Consider the following 14935-nt stretch of genomic DNA (forward strand, 5'->3'; position numbering starts at 1 on the left):
CAAACGACTCTAGGGCGACACCCCGCCAGCTCTCCTTCCCCAAGGAGCCCCGCGCCACCCGGCGGACCCCGAGCGCCGCCTGGCCGCCCCGCCCCCAGGGCCGCCCCGCCCCGCCTCGCCCCGCCTCGCCCCGCCTCCGTCTTTTCCCGCCCAGACCTCTCGCCTTCCGGAAGGGGGCGTGACCTCGCAGGAAGTTCTCGCGTTAGGGAAAGGTAGGGATTTCCGGCTCCGGTGTCATGGACGGCTCCTACTCTGAAGGTGCAGACGCTGCGGTCTGCGGGAAGAGGCAGCAGTTCGGGAACCGGTTTCTGAGCGACCCGGCGCGCGTCTTCCACCACAATGCCTGGTAACCACCCTGCCCCTCGCCCGGCCTGCGGTTCGCCCTCTGTCCCGGCGCCGCGGAGCGTTCCGAGAAACCCTTGACCGCCGGCCAGAATCCCGCTGCCCTGCTCGAGGCGCTCTCCTCCCACGGGAGAGGCGCTCCGGGGCCAGCGACTCACCTACCCGCAGCGGGAACCTGAGGCCCCTAAGCTGCCCGTTTGATTTTCTCAGGGACAGTGTGGAGTGGTCGGAAGAGCAGGCCGCGGCGGCGGAGAGGAAAGTCCAGGAGAACAGTACCCAGCGGGTGTGCCAGGAGAAGCAAGGTGCGCCCAGGTGGGCCCATAGTGGTATAGACAGCCAGCGTACTGCTGGACGTGCTTTCCCGGAGAGGCCAGAGAACCGAGGCTGCCGGGTCTTTGTTAGTGGACTGATACAGAACTCGGGGGTAGAACGGGAGTGGAAGGGGATGGGCAAGGATGGGAAAGGGCTGCGCGTTAAAATCTTGTTAAGGCGTAGAGCGTGTTCTGGTTTTGGTTTTGGTTTTTTGTTTGGAAGAGGATAACCATCTTGATAGTATTTTCTAGTGATTTAAGTCTTTAGTTATGTTGACTAGATCCCTGTTAATATGGCTGGGGTGTGGCAACCGTGTGGTCACATGATTGTCTTAGAGGGTGTATCGATACTTTCTACATCATTACACTTCGCCTGAGGAAATGTTGCCATTAAAGCTAGATTCAAGTGGTCAGATTCTAAATATTGTTGGGGGGATGGCTAATGAGTAGTGAATTATGTGCCTTTTCTTTGTGTGATGGCTATGAGGATTTAGGGCTTCTGCCAAGGAAAGATGGATGAAGCAGAGTGGAAATAAGTCTGGCCAAAGAAAAAGAGGCCCCTTCTGCAGAGGTGGATGATTTCACTGCAACATATCCCTAGATACTAAAACTAGGACTGGTTGGGCCTGTGTCCTAAGTGACAATTGAAGGTAGCACTAGGAATGGGAGAGTAGTACCCACTGAAAGAGTTCTGAACAACAGTTAGAAGATTCCGGTTACAAAATATTCACCCTACATAATTTGACAAAGACTAGATCAAAGCAAGTTAAGGTTTAAAGGGATTTTGAAAATCATGTAGTCCAATATCCTCTTTTTACAGTTAAAGAATCTTGGACCTCAGGACATTAAGTGCCTTGCCCAGAGGTAAGCAGTTAGTAGTGGTGGAATTGAAATCCAGTTTCTCGGGTTTTTATTCTCCTACTACACTAGTCAAGGCCCTGTATTGGCAAAGAGCAGAAAACTGAAATCTAGTTATAAACCAATGTTATCTCAAAAAAATAAATTAATAAAAAGGAAAAACTGAAATCTAGGACTGCTTCAGTCACCTTAAACAGCAGCTTTCTTTTAAATAGTCCATACCTTAGTCTCTCCTGTACTCTATCATCAAATCTCTTCTCATCTGAAGACATTTTCCCCTCTTGTCAGCATTTTCTATTTCCATTTTTAGTATCTATTAGTAGTAGAGAATTCATTTCTGGGCTCCACACTAAAGAATCACTGACAGAGGAACATAATGTAAAGAGCTACCTGTATCTTAACCATTGATTTCACATGGGGAATAACTGAAGAACCTGGGACATTTAGCTTGTAAAAGAGGATTTAGAAGGGGAAATAACTGCCTTCAAATACAAAAGAGTTGTTCTCTTTGGCCCTGAGAAATAGTAGGACCTTTTGATCAGAAATGATTAAACAGATTTTTTTGCTTAATATTAGGATTTTCTAGTAGTTAAGAGCCATCCAAGGATGTGGGGGGAGATTTGATAGGTAGTAAGTTCTCTGGCAGAAGTTGAATTTCCTGGAAGGACAAGATACACAGCAAATTCAAGTGTGATAGGTGGTAGGACTAAATGACCACCAGCTCTGAGACTGTGGCTCTACTTGAGTATAACTTTTAGTACAAATTTTGGTGAAGCAGGATGGTGATTTACACTATATACAGATAAAATATTGAGAGATGGTTCTTAAAATTCTTTCTTAAATATTTACAGTTGATTATGAGATCAATGCCAACAAATATTGGAATGACTTCTACAAAATCCACGAAAATGGGTTTTTCAAGGATAGACATTGGCTTTTTACTGAATTCCCAGAGCTGGCACCTAGCCAAAACCAAAATGACTTGAAGGATTTGCTCTCAGAGAACAAGGCGAGTGAAGTACCTGCATGTAGAAGCAGTGAGGATGGATCTGGTTTAATAATAGAAGAACAGCACAGTTGTTCTTCAGTCAGCCTTGGACATAAAACACACCCACCTCCTGTGGAAGAGAATGTAACTCAGAAACTCCGTCACCTGGAAATCTGTGCTGATGAGTTTCCTGGATCCTCAGCCACCTACCGAATACTGGAGGTAACCTCCCTTTATTGTCCTGGTAGTGGCATTAGTGAGGCTGTCTTTTTATGCACATAGGGTGGCAGTAGAGAGGCTGACCACCAAAGTAACTTCTGACTGATGAACTTGACTAGACTGGACCCATATGTTGGCCTGGAAACACCTCCATTTTTGAACTAATGAAATGCCCTAGATGCAGACCAGATACCTGGTGGTCATGGCAAACAAAGACAGATCACCTGCTATCTGGGAGCATTATATTGCATCCAAAAGTTGTAGCATCCTGCTGTACCTGCCATCTAGTAAAGAGTCCCAGGTCAGAAGACAACTTTTGTTACTTCTAAGATAGTTGTGAGATGGAGAGGTTAATTGGGGTGGTGCCTACTCTCAATTGTGGGAGAATTCTTGTCTTCTCAGTTTGGATGTGTGGCAGAGGCTAGGCTAGACCTGAAAAGGTGTCTAGGGTGGGCACTGTAACGAATATTCACAGAAGTGACTACACACTCCACCGGAAGCTGACTAGTTTTGGGACTGAGTCCTCTGGCATGACTTTGTGCTCGTCCCTTACCCAGCAGAATGGGACTTCTGCCTCTCTCTGCCTCATAGTTGTTACGGGGGTTGAGACAAGGTATGTAAAATGACTGAGAATAGTGTCTGGCACACAGTAAGCCCTTAGTAAATGGTGCTGTTTTTATTATTACCACACCCAGCACTGAATTTAGGACGGTGTTGCCGTGGTCCTCCTTTCATGAATTTTTCAACCCAGTCTGCTAGAAACATTTTTCCAATAATGGTATAGTGGAGCTCAGTAAGAAAATGTTTTGTTTACAGGACTATTTGCCAAAACTCAGAAAGTAAAAGCAGCCCATGCCCTTTTTTCCAGACCATCTCCCTCCCACTAATGAAAGCCCATGCTCTCATCTTTTATGGCTACCTCTTTAAGGGTTCCTGAGGTCAAGGGCAGGGAATGTCATGGGTACTATTTAGCTCTGGTCACTACACCTTCCCTAATACAATTACGCAGGATTATCCATTGTTGATTATTTATCTAGCTTTAGGGAATTAATTCTTTGGAAAGTTCTGTGATTAATAGTTCATTTCTGTCTACAGGTTGGTTGTGGTGTGGGAAACACAGTCTTTCCAATTTTACAGACTAACAAGTAAGTTTGTTGTAAAGTTTAACTACATGACAGCAAAGAAGAGAAAAGTAAGGGGTTGTTGTTTCTTAGAAGTCTTACCGCATCCAAGTGGTAATAGTGGTAATAGTGGTTGTTGGGAACTGTGGGTTATAGGAGATTAGATGTCTACATTATCCATTTACGGATTGTTTTGACTTAATTTTATTTATAAGTTACCTTTGTTATCAGGGAAATTAGTGGGTATTAAACCTGTTACGTTGTTAATATATGGTGCCTTCATATTTTAACTCGGCTACATAGGAAAGAGAATAGACATAGTACAGTTTGTAATCTAATTGTTGTGCTGTTTTTTCTGCCCATTTCAGTGACCCAAGACTCTTTGTTTACTGTTGTGATTTTTCTTCCACAGCTGTAGAGCTGGTCCAGGTAAGTGCAGTGCTCCTATCACTAATTTTCACTGACTTAAGGGGGAAAGGGTCTGCTAAAAATCAAGGTCTCTAGCTATTTTCTTATTGTACTGTGGTCTGAAAGTAAAAGATGTACTGAAACAGCATGGAGTAGAGGAAAGGGCCAAATGTGAATACAGAATCTGTTGCTTGCCTGCTGTGAAACTTGGGGCGGGTCTCTTGACCTACCCAAACTCATGTTTTAAGGATTAAAATGATATGATTATTTCATTCAGGATTCTTTGAGTTACAAGTTACAGAAACTTCTAGACAAACTCAGCTAAAGGGAATGTCATAGACCTCAAGGGCGTAAAGTATAGCCAGGACTAAAACTCAGCCCTGAAAAGGTGTCAGGTACCAAAGGCAAACTGGCTGGCTGGTGAGATGTTGCCACCCCCTCCTATCACAACACCTCCCTCAAGTTCACAGTGTCTTATCTCTCATTGCCCATTTGCCTTTTGTTTTGTTTTTTCTTTGCAGACCAGCTTTCTCTAATAGGTTTTTCCTGGTTTTGCATGTGGCCTTGGCCTCAACGTACTTGCCCCTCCCAGTCCCTTACAAGTCTCCCCTCTTTAGGTGTTCCCAGAACCTCCCCTGAATGACAGTGTCTTGATTCCAAAGTCCCCAGAATGTCTGATTGACTCAACCCAGCTGACAGTCTACTTGCCCTGTTTCAATTAGCTGTGGCTAATGAGGAACAAAATCACCTTTTTGGAGAAGAGAGATGTCGATAGGGAAGTTACCCTAAAAATGTGCGTATTACAATAATGTATGATGATGCTCTAGCATAGGAGCTCAGGAATTGGTAATAATTCCAGATTTTTTTTTTTTTTTTTTTTTTTTTTTTTTTGCTTCACTGCTTGGCTTGCAGGATCTAAGTTCCCTGACCAGGGATCAAACCCAGGCCCCTAACAGTGAAAGCATTCCCTAACTGGACCGCCAGGGAATTCCCAATTCTGGAACTATTCTTGCAAACCTATACCAGACGAATATTGAGGCTTATCCTTAGTTAATTTAATGATAATAAATTGTAGGTTAAATCTTCCACATCAAGAGAGAGAGATTTTCCTGGAGAATTCTATGATCTGTGTAATATGCTGTAGTAGGAGTTTAAATCATGCTTTTTCAGTACGTTTTGTTTTCCTCCTTATGAGGTTTCTCTTTGCCCTTTTGGTCACTTACCTTCCTGGTCATTTTCCAGTCCTCAGATCTGACTCCGCATCAGAATAAAGACTAAAATTAGAGGAGTTGGGAACGTTCCATTTTAAACATACCAATTAGATTCCACAGGGTCCTAGAGTTGTTCCTGATTCTTACCCTAAGAGTAAGAATGTTTGCCGTAATGGCAAGAACTATCTCCTCAGTGGGAAGAGGCGGTGATTACGTTTAAAGCAAGATAGCTTTTCTTGAGGCTATGTGAACAGTTTCTAGCCTGTGTCCTCTCTTCCATCTGTCTGCAGACAAATTCAGCATATGATCCTTCTCGGTGTTTTGCCTTTGTTCACGACCTGTGTGATGAAGATAAGAGTTACCCAGTGCCCGGGGATAGTCTTGATGTCATCATCCTCATATTTGTTCTCTCAGCAATCATTCCAGACAAGTAAGTTTTAGATCCCTTAGCCAGTAGCATAGCAAAAACAAAGCTTTGGTCAGGGACCTGGATATCAGAGTTGGAACCTAAATAAGAAGGATTTTATGAATGTTCTGATAGGCAGGAAGAAGCTCCTCCATCCTAGGAGCAATAGGAGCTTCTCAACTATTTTTCTAAATTTGTCTTGGAGTCCAGCTTCTGGTTTAGCATCTAAACCTCTGCTTGTTGACTGCAGTGGTCGGTTCTTCTTATGATTATGGTTTAACATCCCCAGAGAGTGAAGGGGCTGTCTTAGTGGGTGTGTGGAAATTTCCTATTGACGATCACGTAGCATGATGTCTTAGAACTGTGGATGCCACAGCTATTAGAGAACATCCCATTATTGGCCTTTTAAATGCTTTCAATAAAAAAAGCTTATTAACAGCACAAAATTTACAGTGAAGTTTAACTCAGGTGTTCTCTGTTTAAGTTCTTCGGAAAACTATAGTACAGGAGAATTCCGTAAAGTCACGATTAGATAAAAGGAAAGTCAGTTGGTTTACCCTAAAAGATACCATTAAAGTCTCCTAGACAGGCAGCCAGTTGTCCCGACAAAGATGAAATACTGTCTCAAGGAGGCAGTAGCATTCGGGGCAGTTGTGGGGGGTGGGGGGTGACTGACTCTCTCTAGCCCACATTTCCTTTAGGGTAGCATTGTGTCATCTGACCTGACAGGGATATTGTGAGTGAGAAATAAAGGCAGGTGGAGGACGGCCCAAACAGCTTGGCATGGTTTTAAACATTAATTGCAAAAGCTTACATGGTGTACACTTTTAAAAACTGATATGGACTGAAACAAAACATTAAAATTAAAAATTCATTATTCAATATTTAAATAGACTTTCAAATGGTTTTCGCAAGTTTGAAGCATTTATACTTTTGCAGTGGTTAAAGCTGAAACCTGCACTGAGACTCTGTATATGGAAAGTGCAGTCAGAAGTGTCAAGCACTCTGCCCAGAGTTCTCATTTGCATACAGACTGTATCACCATGTAAATTGTAAGTTCTTGAGGTTCAGTCTTCATTTAACAGATGGAAAGATGCAGGCTGCATTCAAAGAGCTTGGGCCTAGTGGGGCAGGCAGATGGGTCAACTAGCAGTCTCCACACCGGGTGGTCAGGGGTCCTCTCAGAGATCCGTGGGAGCCTGGTGTAGGATTGGCTTCCCCATGAGGAGTGGGAAGTGAATCAGGCAGAGAGCACGTAACTTCCCCCGCGGTGGACCTCTGCTGAAGAAGCAGGCCTCGTCAGACCTCTTCATACTGAAGGCAGTGGATCGAAGGCACAGTTGTGAGCAGGCAGCAGAAGGCACATGAGAGGTTTGGGCGTGTGCTCAGGTTATAACTGAAACAAGAGCAGAGGAGATTTCAGGACTTTTCGGGATATGCTACAGGGGAGAGGAACCCTATTCTTAAAGAGATCTGATCTTCATTCCCTGCTGTCCCACAGGATGCAAAAGGCTATCAACAGGCTAAGCAGGCTTCTGAAGCCTGGAGGGATGATGCTTCTGCGAGATTATGGCCGCTATGACATGGCTCAGCTTCGGTTTAAAAAAGGTATTTTCCCACTATAATCACAACAATGGCTTTGCCATAAGAATAGTCATACAAATCAGTGGAATAAAATAGAGACTCTCGAATTATATAGTTCCATACATAAAGCCATTTAATACATGATAAGGGTGGTATGTTTTTGAAGACTTGTATAATCTAGGTATTAGGGAGGTCTTTTTTAGAAAAAGGCATTTGATTACATAAATAGTTTTAATTGTGGTATGGCAAAAGATGCCATTAAAAAGTTGAAAGACAAATGACAGATTGAGGACAAATATTTTGAGTTAAAGGAACAGATAAAGACAATGTCAGTGCTCTTCAAGCAGGGCTGTTGGCAAATTGATAAGGGAAAAGATCAGTGACCCACCAAAAAACAGACAAGAAATGTTTTAGAGTTGATTTACTAAAGAGCAGATCCAAATGGCCGAAACCAAAACTTCAAGAAGATAAAAATAACAATGAGATACCTATTGCTGGCTGATTCAGAGAAAGAGATACACTGTTCCATTATTGGTAGAAATAGGAATGGTTATGGGTTTTCTTTAAACATTCTAGTGTTATCTATCCAATCCAACAGTCCTTTTGGGATTTATTCAAGAACCAGCACATAATATGTGTATAATAAGCAAAATCTTGGAAACAAAGTGACTGCCTCTGGATAGGGGAATGTTGTGCATATCACATGAGGTAGACCCCATACCACTGGTCTTGGGGGGGTTTCCATGCTATATTACCAAGTGAGAAAAGCAGTGTGCACATGGGTATTTTAAACTTAATCCCATGTATAACAGTAACTGGGGAAAAATAAGATTATTTTGACATTCAAAAGGTATAGAAGGATTGATTACATGTCAGGTTGTTAAATTGACAAGGTCAGGGGGCTTAGCAGCAGGAGGGGAAGTCTGTGTCCTTGCTAAAAACAGTATATATGTGATCATATTTATGAATGTGCATGTGGATACGTGGAGAGACATGCAAAAAGACAGTCACTAAAACAGGAATAGTGGCTGTCTCAAATTTCCTTAAACTTAGCTATATTCCTTGAGGTTTTTTTAAACATGTTTTTAAAGGGGCAGAAGGCCGTTTAGAAAGTTGTTTCTGTTTTTAAACAGTGTGTGCGCTATTATTTAATCGGGGAGGGAGGGGGAAAACAAGCTATTTCCATCATGAAACGGAACTGTAGACCAGGGGGCTGAGAATTGCATGTGTTAGCTAACACTGAAGTTTGATTATTCCCCTTGGGCTGCTCTTCTCCAAAGCACCATTCCTTTGTAGGAGAGAAATTGCAGATTCCTGCAAAGTACCAGTGTAACCAAGAAAAGGATCCGTTCTTGGCCCAAGAAATTGATATCTTGATGCACATTTGATTGGCAGTGAAATTGAAAGAAGTGCTTTAAAGTTTCTCTGGTCTTTGCCACATCACTCTGCAGGTCAGTGTCTGTCTGAAAATTTCTATGTGAGAGGCGATGGCACCAGAGTGTACTTCTTCACACAAGGTATGAAAGCACTCGTCTTTATGCTGACAGCCCCCGCAGGGCCAGATTACATGTTCCTCCATGTGCTTTCAGAAGTGAAATCATCTGGCCCCTTCTGTCTTTTGCAGCCTCTTCTCTGCCCTTCCCCACCTCTCAGCCTACCTTCAGCCACCTTGAACCACTCACTGTTCTCCAAGTAGGCTCAGCTTGTCGGAGCCTTCTGTCCCTCCTTTGCTCTTCTGCTGGCTGCTCTTCCTCTCTATCACGTTGTCCAAAACAGGAACCTGCCCATTTTGCAGGACTCCACTGTAGCCGTTTCAGCCTCTAAGCTGGGTGGTACCTTAGGTGCACCTGAGTTACAGTGAACTCATGGCCCCCTGGGTTCCAGGTATAACTCAGAACTGCTCTCCTCTGCTGCTTGTCCTGCTGCCGGTTTCCTCCTCCTCCAGTGCCTTATGAATGCTTCATTCCTGGGCCGTTTGTCAGGTCACATACTTTTTTGAGCCTTTAGTTAGTGATGGAACCTCTCTCCTAAAAAAAAAAAAATGGCTTTGACATGCCATATATATCAATTTTTGCATATAATTGTAAGGTGTACATAGAACCCTAGAAAATTCTTTCCCACCAGCTAACTCTTAGAGAGGTTCTCCCTGTGGGTTCCAGGCTGCCCTTCACACATGGTTTGCCTTCCCTACCTAAATGTGGACTTGCTGCTACCAAGCTGCTACTGTATGTGTAACTAAACAATACTGCTCAAGCCACTTAAAATCTATAAATAAGGACAGCAATCTCACAGAGTGCCATTTAACATGGGAAGTGGTAGGCACAGTGCTGCTTCTTCAGGGGAAAATATGTAAACATCTCTTTCCAAACTAGATGAACTGGACACACTTTTCACTACTGCTGGACTGGAAAAGGTTCAGAACCTGGTGGATCGCCGGTTGCAAGTGAATCGAGGGAAACAACTGACAATGTACCGAGTGTGGATTCAGTGCAAATATCGTAAGCCTCTTCTGTCCAACACCAGCTGAGAGCACCTGCTCCTGACAGGCGAGGTCATTGGGGCTTTTTAAAAAGAACGTCCACAAATGGTGTCTTGTAGATATTAAACCATGCAAGGGTTCCAACAGATTTGAACCTAGGAAGAATTATTTTATATCAAGATTCTAACCATTTTTTATAAAGCAGAAACTAACACACCATTGTAAAGCAATTATACTCCAATAAAGATGTTTTAAAAACAACAACAACAACAAAAAAAGATTCTAACCATTTTTGCTTCATATTTGTGAAGCCCTGTGATATATACTTTTCTCAAGATTTTTTCTTACTTGGAGATCTCAAAGAATCTTTCTTGCCATTTTGTAACTTAATAGTTGAAATGTTATTCATGGGAATCAAAGAATTTATTTCCATGTGTAAGTATTATATATGGTGAAGTGAATGACTAAGTTGCATTAAATTAGTTGAGGATTCAAATGCCTGGACTAAGAAACTGATACAAAGATGACTAAAGGTCTCATTCAGTGGTCATCAGGGACGCAAATTAGGAAGAATCACCTGTCTTTGGATATTTTCCTGACTCAAAAAAAAGAGCATCAAAATATGGTGTCCTTGTTAAGTATTTGGTCATGGTCTCCGCTTGACGTTAGTTCCATGGAATTTTAAGTACTGTTTCCCCATCTAAGTAACCTGCATGTAAAAAAATTAAAAGGATCTTCACTTTTAGGAAATTGTCTTTGTGTGCCCTTAAATGTTTGACTGAGAGACATTTTAGCCATTTCACTTCTGAATGTGATCCTTTCATCCCTGTTACTTTTTTAATGTGATCGCCCCCGTTGATGGTCCACAAACTATATGATGTGTTCTTCATTTTACCGAATTAAGAATTTTCAATTCTTCATTCCTACATTTTGGGTTTTTAACTCAAACTTTAATATTCTCATAATCGTTTATTTTATTTATAAAAATATGTCATAAGCATTTATTTTAATAATTCCAAACTTACAGAGAAGTACAGTACCAGAAATACTGTGAGAACAGTCAACTTTTTTCTGAATCTTTTTATCTTTTTTTTTTTTTTTTTGGCCACACTGCATGGCATGCGGGATCTTACTTCCCTGATCAGGAATCAAACCCGTGAACCCTGCAGTGGAAGCATGGAGTCTTAACCACTGGACCTCCAGAGAGGTCCCTTGAATCATTTTTTTTTTTTTAAAGATTTAATTTTAGTTATTTTTGGCTTTGTTGTGGGGCTGTGTTGGTTCGTTGCTGCGTGCGGGCTTTCTCTAGTTGCAGCAAGCGGGGGCTACTCTTCATTGCGGTGCGCGGGCTTCTCACTGTAGTGGCTTCTCTTGTTGCGGAGCACAGGCTGTAGGTGCATGGGCTTCAGTAGTTGCAGCACCCAGGCTCAGCAGTTGTGGTTCGCGGGCTCTAGAGCACCGGCTCAGCATTTGTGGCACACGGGCTCAGTTGCTCCGCGGCATGTGGGATCTTTCTGGACCAGGGCTGGAACCCATGTCCCCTGCATTGGCAAGCAGATTCTTAACCACTGTGCCACCAGGGAAGTCCCTTTGAATCATTTTTAAGAGTAAGTTGCGGGCTTCCCTGGTGGTGCAGTGGTTAGGAATCCGCCTGTCAATGCAGGGGACACGGGTTCGAGCCCTGGTCTGGGAAGATCCCACATGCCACGGAGCAAATAAGCCCGTGTGCCACAACTACTGAGCCTGTGCTCTGGAGCCCGCGAGCCACAACTACTGAGCCCGTGTGCCACAACTACTGAAGCCCGCACACCTAGAGCCCGTGCTCCGCAAAAAGAGAAGCCACCGCGATGAGAAGCCCATGCACCACAACAAAGAGTAGCCCCCGCTCGCCGCAACTAGAGAAAGCCTGCACTCAGCAACAAAGATCCAACGCAGCCAAAATTAAATTAAAATAAAAATAAATAAATTTATAAAAAAAAAAAAAAAAAAGAGTAAGTTGCAAGGTGATAGCCCAACACTGCTGCATATTTTATACTGTGTAATTCGTGTAACTGAAGATGTTCTCCTATATCACCGAATATATCCATCAGAAGTGGATAATTAACATGGAAGTAGAAATTAACATGGAAATCCTACTATCCACAGATAACCAAGTTTTCTCAATGGTCCCAATAATATCCTTTATCATCAAAAAAAAAAAGGCCTTCTGTTGCATGTAGTAGTCATTTCTCAGTCTCTTTCAGTCTGGAACAATCCTTGAGGTTTGTTTTCGTGACCTTGACATTTGAAGATTACAGGCTATTTTGCAGACTGCCCTCAAATTGGGTTTGTTAATGCCTCATGATTTGGTTCAAGTACGTATTTTGGGCAGGAATATCAGAAGTGATGCTATTGTGGTCCATGATTTTGATGAACCCTGGTGGTGGTGGTGGTAACTTTGATCACTTAATTGGGGTGGTGCCTGCTGGGTTTCTCCACTGAAAAGTTCCTAATAACTATTTTGTAGGGTGGTGCTTTGAGACTAAATAGCCCATTACTCATTAAACTCTACCCCTTAGTTTCAGCATCTATTGCTGTTTCTTGGCTGAATTACTACTATGATGGCAGCCAAGTAATGTTTTTGAATCCCACATTCCTCCTACACTTAATTGGTTGGCATTCTACCATAAGGAAGGCTTCCTTTTCTCTATTCATTTGCTTATGGACTCATGGGTTTCTGTTTTACTCAATGATTATTATATATTACTATCATTTTGATACTTTGATTATGATATTGATGCTCATATTGTCCCAGATTTGGCCAGTGGGAGCCCCTTCAAATGCTTCTGTGACCTTTTGACATGTGCAGGAAGCAGGAAAAGACTCCGCTTTTTTTTTTTTTTTTTAATTTTTATTCATTGATTTTTTGGCTGCGTTGGGTCTTTGTTGCTGCGTGCAGGCTACTCATTGCGGTGGTTTCTCTTTGTTGCAGAGCATGGGCTCTAGGTGTGTGGGCTTCAGTAGTTGTGGCATGCGGGCTCAGTAGTTGTGGCCCACGGGCTCTAGAGCGCAGGCTCGGTAGTTATGGCACATGGGCTTAGTTGCTCTACGGCGTGTGGGATCTTCCTGGACCAGGGCTCGAACCCGTTTACCCTGCATTGGCAGGCAGATTCTTAACCACTGCGCCACCAGGGAAGTCCCAAGACTCGGGTTTTATACCTAAGTGCAAAGCACAAGGTAGGTGCTGGGAGGATGGAATAAAAACTGTTCCTGTTGTTATGAATGCTTTAAAGATGCCGAGGGAAGGTCTTTAGTGTATCATTTAATATATCTGTTCTTCATTTCAAAGGACAAATGAAATACCATTCCAGCACTTCAAGCACAAGTTGTTCCAGGCTCACCTTGTACTTTCTCTGCCCCAGTCTGAACCAGCTATTTCCCCCAAGGAGTTCTAGTTTCTTTTAATAGAGCAAGGTATTTAGAAACCAAGCCAAGGGTGCTCATTGCTATTGTGGTGCCTATTCCCAGGCCCCCTCAGTGGATGGAGTTCAGGGATATATGTATGTATACATACTTACATCTATATTTCTGTACTTAAATATATATTGAAAACTAGTTCAAACCAGTACCTTTGATTCCAATCCAACACCACAGGATTTATTCTAGTTTTTATTCTTTCTCTCTGTACTTGTTCTCTTTTCCAACAATCCCAAATGCCCACAATCCTCAGCATACTGGGATAATCCAGTCATATATAACCATTCTTTTGTCACCACACATGGATGCCCTCTCACCTCTTGGGCTCTGACACCCTCTCCAAGCCACTGTTTCCATCATTACCTCACCTAGACACCCTCCTCACCCAGACACCCTCCTGCCCTGGATTCAGCACCCCACAGAGCCGCCACCACCCCTCTGCACCTGCACTAACACCTACCTTGCTTGGTTTCACCTGTCGAGTTTTAAAAGGTAGGAGGAAAGGAGCTCCCATCTTTTCCACTGTAATGAATTTATTTAATATGAAAACACGGGGGCTTCCCTGGTGGCGCAGTGGTTAGGAATCCGCCTGCCAATGCAGGGGACACGGGTTCAAGCCCTGGTCCGGGAAGATCCCACATGTTGTGGAGCAGCTAAGCCCATGCGCCACAACTACTGAGCCTGCGCTCTAGAGCCCGTGAGCCACAACTACTGAGCCCACGTGCTACAACTACTGAAGCCCGTGTGCCTAGAGCCCGTGCTCCTCAACAAGAGAAGCCACTGCAATGAGAAGCCTGCGCACCACAACGAATAGTAGCCCCTGCTCGCCGCAACTAGAGAAAGCCCGTGCGCAGCAATGAAGACCCAGTGCAGCCAAAAATAAATAAATTTTAAAAATGAAAACACTGAGTCACTGGAATGTATTTCATTTGTCTTTTGAAATGAAGAACAGCTATGTTAAATGATCCACTAAAGACCTTCCTTGCAGAAGTCTGCAAGGCTGTGATAGACTTCACCTCAGAGGTCATCTACACCCAGCCAGCTGAGGGGGCACCTCCAACAAGGTCTCCATCCATGCAGCAGTGATGGGACTCCCAGTGGAGGAGGTGGTCTGCCTCAGTGCTGGCATCAGCACCGCTCGCTACATGCTGATGGTGGCAGATGCTGTGATTGAGAAATTTGCTTCAATTAAGAGTGAAATTGAAAAACCGAAGATGAACAAGGACCACTTAGAGAAGGTTTTACAAGGTGGGTCAGCAAAAGCCAAAGAATTAGCATATCCCATGTGCCAGGAGATGAAAAAATTGGTGGGGTTTCTATAAGTTTCAACTAGTCACAAAAAGGCTTTTCTATCTTTTGGTCTGCTCACTCCAGTAAAGGCAGCTTTCCTCACCAGAAAAATTATAGTTTGGGGACACTTAATTTGGTACACCTGATCATTGGCTTCATTTGATGAATAATGATTTGTAGCTTTCAAAAACAGAACAAGAAAACCTTCCTTTGGCATCGCTGAAGCATTTCAAAGCAACAGGAACAATTTTTATTCCATCAT

The 14935-nt window shown here is 43.3% G+C and overlaps 1 protein-coding gene across 4 annotated transcripts; it reads left to right on the top strand.

Moving 5' to 3' along the window:
* The first annotated feature begins 213 nt into the window (after window positions 1-213).
* On the top strand, window positions 214-10660 carry METTL2A (methyltransferase 2A, tRNA N3-cytidine). 4 transcript variants are annotated; one of them, XM_057536882.1, is made up of 9 exons: window positions 214-346; window positions 553-654; window positions 2363-2721; window positions 3814-3863; window positions 4208-4268; window positions 5749-5888; window positions 7366-7472; window positions 8900-8965; window positions 9821-10660. In XM_057536882.1, exons 1-9 carry the CDS (start codon window positions 340-342, stop codon window positions 9973-9975), a joined length of 1047 nt encoding a protein of 348 aa, XP_057392865.1. In that variant the 5' UTR covers window positions 214-339; the 3' UTR covers window positions 9976-10660. The 4 variants fall into 4 exon arrangements, 3 of the variants coding, with proteins under 3 accessions (XP_057392865.1, XP_057392864.1, XP_057392866.1); XR_009006430.1 differs by lacking the exon at window positions 8900-8965 and adding an exon at window positions 8745-8899 and having other exon boundaries at window positions 220-346; window positions 553-644; window positions 9821-9951; XM_057536881.1 differs by having other exon boundaries at window positions 220-346; window positions 553-644.
* Window positions 10661-14935: the final 4275 nt, after the last annotated feature.

The sequence above is a fragment of the Balaenoptera acutorostrata genome, chromosome 20 (genome assembly GCF_949987535.1).
Source record: "Balaenoptera acutorostrata chromosome 20, mBalAcu1.1, whole genome shotgun sequence".
NCBI lineage: Eukaryota > Metazoa > Chordata > Mammalia > Artiodactyla > Balaenopteridae > Balaenoptera > Balaenoptera acutorostrata.